This window comes from Pteropus vampyrus, unplaced genomic scaffold (genome assembly GCF_000151845.1).
Source record: "Pteropus vampyrus isolate Shadow unplaced genomic scaffold, Pvam_2.0 Scaffold83, whole genome shotgun sequence".
Lineage (NCBI taxonomy): Eukaryota > Metazoa > Chordata > Mammalia > Chiroptera > Pteropodidae > Pteropus > Pteropus vampyrus.
Window position 1 is genome coordinate 3,860,800 of NW_011888864.1, and position 7,137 is coordinate 3,867,936.

General features: G+C 36.5%; 1 protein-coding gene across 1 annotated transcript in view; it reads right to left on the minus strand.

Annotated features, from left to right (window-relative positions):
- LOC105294165 (DNA repair protein complementing XP-G cells-like) overlaps positions 1-7,137 on the minus strand; it is a 58,143-nt gene that overhangs the window by 11,058 nt on the left and 39,948 nt on the right. Inside the window, exons 19-22 of the mRNA XM_023532437.1 lie at positions 4,147-5,256; positions 1,533-1,780; positions 1,063-1,182; positions 680-893 (exon numbers count right to left, since the gene is read on the minus strand). Coding sequence (XP_023388205.1) covers positions 680-893; positions 1,063-1,182; positions 1,533-1,780; positions 4,147-5,256 — 1,692 coding nt within the window. The remainder of the gene's footprint in view (positions 1-679; positions 894-1,062; positions 1,183-1,532; positions 1,781-4,146; positions 5,257-7,137) is intronic.

Below are 7,137 nucleotides of genomic sequence, written 5' to 3' on the forward strand. Positions count from 1 at the left end.
TTGTCTGACATGCTCATCCCTAAAATAGCTATAACACTTGCTTTCTCTTTCTTTTAGACCCCAGACCAAAAGTTATCTATTGGTAAAGTTTTTCCTGACCACAATTCTATATAAAACAGTACATGCACTTCCTGTGACTCTCTTTCACTGCTTTATTTTTCTATATGGCACATATCATCTACTATCGAATTATGGTTTATGTATTTTTTTTTATCAACTGTTTCTTCTACTACACTGTTTTATTCTCTGTTTCCCGACTGCCAGGAACAACAGGCATATAGGAATTACTCAACATATATTTGTTGCATGAATGGGAGAATGAAAGACTGCCAGAAACACCACTATATGGCCATGAGATTCATGGTTCCAGCAGCAGTGCCTTCTACTTTCCTCCTCTTTTGACCACCTTTGGTTCACTCTTGAGATCTCAAGTAATCAGTCAACGTCTAACCAGATCAGATGATTAAACTGCAGAAAACACCTGAAAATATTAGGATTTTAATTCCTTAATTCTAATTTTAAAATTCTATTTCTCTAATAAGCAAAAGACCACTTATATGAACACTTTTACAGACACTCCATTTCCACTGATGCACCAAATTAGTCTCTTGGAAAGAAAAATTAAAAATACACATTCTGAAGGTAAATTTCAGGAAGTAATTGTACTCTGAAGTCTTACCTAATTGGTTGTGAAAGTCCACATATTGGTAATATTCTACAAACTTGTTTTTGCTAAAAAAGTTCTTATAGACATGTCGTGCTCCAAACAGCCAAATATCACTATCATCAGTGATTGTTCCAGAAGTTTGATCAGTCAGATCCAGGATGGCGCACTGAGCCTCTGCTTCCATGGGAGCCTCGATGTAGGGAATTCCAAACAGGCGAAGAAGTTCCTGAAGAGTTACAGATACACAATGACCTCTGCTGAAATGTAATACCTGGCCTTGACCCAAAAATGGAAGGAGTGCTTAAACATTTCATTTAACACACCCTCTCAGGGAATCTGACTGAGTGAAAATATCAGCAGGTGTTATTAAAACAGGCACAAGTTGGTACACTTACCTGGCTTTCCAAAAACATCTGTCCTGTAACAGTAGCAGCAATCCGTTCTTGCTGCTGTTTTTGAGCTTTCAATGAATTCTGTTGTACTAAAAGGTTACTCTCCAGAGTTTCCAGCTCCTCCTAGAAAATAATTTCATTTGTAGATAATTATGTTCATAATCCAATTAAATTCACTTCTTATAAAAGCCTGCATTTAGTCTGACTGAATTTACCAACAAGTTTTTCTCCTTATGACGTTTTCCACTTGGATTTCTGAGCAAGTCTGTGATATCTTTAGAGTTCCCTCACTAAATCACAGTAAAAGTAGAAACTACTCCAGACAGCAATCTACATAAAAAAGGAGCCATCAGCAAGAACAAGAACATACATGCAAACAGCTAATGACTATTCACCCAGTAACTACTAAAAACTCAGAAACTACTTAATGGGTTTCCTTAGCAATAAGTTAAAGCATAATGTAATATTATTACCAAATTAATATCTTGCCATTCATTGAAAGAACTGTCTGCATTTTCTTCAGTCTCCTCCTGTGGCTCAATATTCAAGGCCTCACTTTCGGAGTTGTCTCTTAGGAGGCCCTCGGAGTCACCAGTGGCTTCTTCTTTCTTAGTTCCTATCAGTTCCTCTTCATCTTGTCCAGAGGGAGGTTTGAAAGCTTCGGCTAAATTGGCTTGAGGTTCATCATCACTAATTATACTGTGCACTTCAATGAAACTTCCTGTACCAAAATAATAGGGTCACTTTATTTACAGCTGAAAATCGAAATTTTCCTGAAATCATCAAGAGCTTTCCAAAGTGTAATGAAAAATGAGAAAAAGATCTAAATGTAATAGAAACATGTAATAGTATATTACTATTAAATAAATTTAATAATGTCTATAACTTCAAAATAAGCCTTTTCAATTAAATCAACTGACACTGTCTTTCAATTAGGTACCAAGCTTTCAAAGACCTACGTATTGCATATCTACACAAATAAATTCTTTAAATTAACTAATATTGTTTTAAAATTCAAAAAGGAGAATTACTAGGGTATGTAAATAAGCATGTAGTTTGTAAAATAAGTTTTTATGCAATTTCACTATAAACATAGCAAAGAATAAAGCTGTGACTTAGTGAGAAAAAAACCCTGGATAAGAACTCTGAAGAAACAGCTCTTCCTCTTCCACTTTCTTTCGCTCCTCTCCCATGTCTTTTTCTTTTCTTTAAAAAATATGTATTGATTCCTTTCCTTTCCTTCAGGCAGAGAGGGTTCAGTCTGAGGATAGAGGGGGTAGGGTTTCTCAGGGCCTGGAGGCTGGGGCAAGGGGACATCCTTAGCCACGGAAGAGGCCAGTGGGATCAGGAGATGGTTCTAAGTAGAGAATAAGCAAAAAGATTTCTCATTGTTAAGGAAATTACAAAGAAGGTAGAGGCTAGAATGAAATCTGTGATATTGAAATGGAACTACAGATATCAGTGTAAATTTATGAATATATAGATAAATTAGATGTGTGTACATATGTGTATATAAATATATTTTCTGGCTCTGTTGCTAAGAGGTCCTAAAGCAATGACACCCCAATAACAATGAGCACACTCAGCCCCTCCGATCTTAATCTCTAAATATCATGCCCTTACAAGGAACCAGGGCTCCTTGGTGAAATGGCTAGTTTCAGGGAAGGGCAAGGAAAATACAAGTTAAACCTGGAACATCTTGGCCATTGTCTTGGAATTGTAAGTTATGGGAGCCACTGGCCAAAGCTAGGACAATTTGAGCAACAAAATAAAGTATGGTAATACATAACCAAATAAATAGGAATCCATGAGTCTAGACTGATTAAAAACATAATAATAAATGAGGAGAAAGGAAAGATTTTCCTTAAATAGAATGCCAACTAATAAATATATAAAAAATGAGGGAGTTGGAAAACCACCATTTGGCAACTATCACAGCACAATTTATTCAGGTAGAAATCATCTATGGATGCTAGAATAAGTGAGTGAAGGTTTGTCCAGGAATGATATATTTATATAGCCCCCAAATTCCTTTCCATAAAATACTTATCAATTACAAAGGGGAAACAGCGACCCTAAAGTAAAGAAACCTGGAAGACACTAGGAAAAAAAAACTGTGTGTGAGGGAGGGCGTGTACAGTTGTCTTTTTATTTGCAGCAGTTATGTTCTATAAAGTCACTGAGGACCCTACACATATGAATATTGAACCTTTACTCCTATAGGAAGTACATTTATAACCTTAAACTCTACATACAACCCATCTTGGTAAATTCTATTTTCTTTATTGTACAAACAAGAAAACAAGGTTCAGGAGTATTAAGAGATTTGCCTGGGGCCACCCTACTAACTAGTGCCAGAGCTGAGATCCAAACCCTATGCAATTGGCCCAGAGCTTCTTGGTCTACACTGTACTGCTCTCTTCTATCTCTACCCTCTGGTCATCTCTGTAGGAGAGCTAAAACAAGAAGGCAGAGTGCCACCTTGCTCAACCTCAGCTGAGAATGGTGTGGCATCTCAAATTTTTAGCTATTCTATATGAGTGTTTGCAAATGACCATCAACAGTTATGAGTATTGATTCTGGGGTTACAAATAAATTTTAGTGAGTAGGTAATTTTGCAAATACGGAATCTATGAATTATAAGGATCTATGAATTATAAGGACCGCATAAAAGTGTGTACAGATATAGATATAGATGTGTATGTACATATAGAGACAGGCAGGCAGAGAGATATGATAAGGCAAATGTAAAATGCTAGCAGCTCAGGTACTGGGTGAAGGAACCTGAATGTTTTGCAATATTCTTTTGACTTTTTTAAGCTTGTAATTATTTCAAAATAAAAGTTAAAAGAACTAAAAGGAAACTCGCTTTACCTTCTCCAATTAAGGCACTCCTTCCCTTTAAAAACAACAAAGAACAGCAAAACAGGAAAGGGCAAGATTCTATTACTAGCAGTGTGTCCTTGATAAAGTCATTTTACCTTTCTGAGTCTAGTTCATCACCTGAACAGAATGAGAACTGGACCACACTAAAGAAACTCGCAGTTCCTACAGACGTGAAATCTCCAAAAGAGAACAAGCACCTACCATCAGATTCACTTTCTTCAGAAATTTCCGTTGGTTCCATGAACTTTGGAATTGAAATGCAATCCTGGCCTGCAGATTTCATCGTCTCACGTTCTTGGATGGTTTTCAGGAAATTCTCACACTCTTTACCATTAAACGATACTGCATTTTCTAAGTTACTTGTTGCCTCTGAAGGAACACTTAGTGTGTTACTTGCTTCTTGCAAACTGACAGTGCCAGTAACTTCAGAAGCAGAATATTTTTCACATTCTGTTTCATCATCACTTGAAAGACTAGAATTATATTTATTCTCAGATGGACAAAGATCTTGCTGTAACTCAAGCACTTTGGTATATATTTCATTCCCTGACACAGCATTTGGACTTGTCAGAGGTGTTGATGTCAGTCCTCTTTCACTCTGGAGCCCAGACGCATTCCTGTGTATAACCACTGTTTTCTCTAAAGGAAATGGATCTTTCCTATCACTAACTGCAGGCTCATCACTTGTCTGAAAGCCTTCATTAACCATGTGAATAAATGACATTTGTTCTTTTGGAACATTAGATTCACTACCTTGACAAATGACAGTACTTGACGAAGGAGCTGAATCTGCCAGCTCTTTTTTATTATTAGTGCTGGTTACACATTCCTCCACAAAGTTCACACTGGCTGAATCAGGCATTGTTGTCAACAGCATTCCTTTTTCATCTCTCTTTTTAAGTCCTTCATCAGCTTCCTCATCAGAACTGTTCACGAGCAGTTTTTTCGCTCCTGACCCACCCATCTTCACATCGTTCTCAACATGCACTTTCACATCCTCATCATCATCAAGAGCTTTCTGAATAGCTAGGAGAGTCAGTGGTGATATGGAGCCTCCATCTACAGTAGCAGATGCATTCCTCTTATTATATTGCCTTTGAGTCTCACTCTCCAACTCTTCTTCAGAGCTTGGCAGCATGGCAGCTTCCATAGCCAGTAAAGTTCTTGGAGAAGGAGGGGTAGCACCAGATTCCTTCTCTGGCTTCAGTTTTTCACAAGGAGATGACTTTGTGTCAAAAGACATGCTATGCATTTTGCTGGAAGATGGAAAAGACTCTGAATCCACTTCTGCAATTTTCTCAGCTTGTATACCTTAAAAAAATTAAAACATTCTTACTATATAGTTTTACAGTATAACAATATACTTCTAGTAACACAAATAACAATATAATGGTTCTCATAAATGAAGTTATACATTTTCATTTAATCAGCAACTAAGAGTTAATTCATTAGTCAATGTTAAAGTGGGTTGGTAAAATAGTAGGCAATTCCATTAATGACTACATACAATTACTATTGCATAGGTAGGACGTCATAATATTACCCAGAGATGGTAATTTATAGCAGTGGTCCCCAACCTTTTTGGCACCACGGACCGGTGCTACTTTAAGAATCTAATGCCTGATGATCTCAGGTGGAGCTGAGGCGGCGATGCTAGCGCTGGGAAGCGGCCACAAATACAAATGAAGCTTCACTCATTCGCCAGCTGCTCACTTCCTGGTGTGTGACTTGGTTCCTAACAGGACACGGACTGAAACCAATCACAACCCAAGGGTCGGGCACTCCTAGTTTACAGACTTCAGAGATACAATGTATTTTTGGTCTTTAATCATCAAATAAGTGATAGTGTCCAATACCTTTTATCAAAATATAATGTGACGTGTCTTCAGAGACCACTCTCCTTGACTCTACCTCCTTCAAAAAGCCCCCTTCATCTTCATATTGCCTTTGGATTTGTCCAGAATGTTGCTGATTCATTTCCTTTTGGACATTTTCTATGTGTTGGTTTAGATAGTTTTTTTTAAGTAAGCCTTTGAGCTGGTACTGTGAAAAGTCATTGGACTCCTAAAGCAAAATAAATAAAATTTTTATATTAAATACAGATAATATTACCATATTGCAATTGATTTTTTCCACTGGTAGTATTTTCACTCATAAAAGTAAAATTTGAATACTTAGGGAAAAACTATAACTTAATATAATCTTTAAAATAAAAGAATTGGGTAGAAGAAACAGAAACCGTGGATTTTGCTGGAAGATGGAAAAGACTGTTTATGATTTAATCATTGATTCAAAAAATGTGTATTAAGCATGTAAATGCCAGGCACTGTGACATTTTGATTATGGCTTAATGGAAAACTTTCTAGAAATCAAGTAAATATGCAAGTAAAGTACACAGCACAGTCCCGGGTGCATAAGAGACACACAATAAATCACAGCAATCACTGTTATTAATAATAGTTAACATTTATAAAACATTTCCTGTGTAAGGTATTCCTCTACCTGCTTTTATATATATATTATCCCATTTTATTCTCAACCACTGATGAGACAAATATCATTATCTCCATTCCAAAAATGAAGAAACTGTAAACTCTAGTCTACCGACCTCACAGGCTCTATGGTGGCAGAAAGAGAATAAAGTAGAGTAAATCTTTCTCCCATTCCTTCCCATTGTTGTTTAAAGAAACCAAGTTCTATTTCTTCAAAGACCAGCCAAAGATCCTTTTACACTCAAGAAATAAAATGCCTAGTTGACAGACTAAGCTTGGATTTTTCCCCTGAAATGAAAATAAATTTACTTCTGTCTTTTGTATATCATTTCTGTACACCTTAGCATTTTCCTATGTCCACATTCTTTATGGAAAAATAGAAAGGAGTGATGGGAAAATAAATATCTCCTGCCTTTTTTCATATATTTGGTATCAATTTAAGAAATGTTCAAAAGTCTATAAAAAAATAATACCACATCCATTCATTAGGAGTAACAATGCTGCAAAAATTTGTAATCTGTCCTACAGTGAGTTAAAGGAAAATGATTTTAGAAATAATAGGTGGCAGCAGTAGAAAGAAAAACAAAACTCATTCACCAACTAGAAACAGTAATAATGGTGTAGCATGATTAGGTGACATGCTCGACGAAATCCAACTCCACACAATACCCCACTTTAGGCTTCTGTGGCTGTGGAGCCA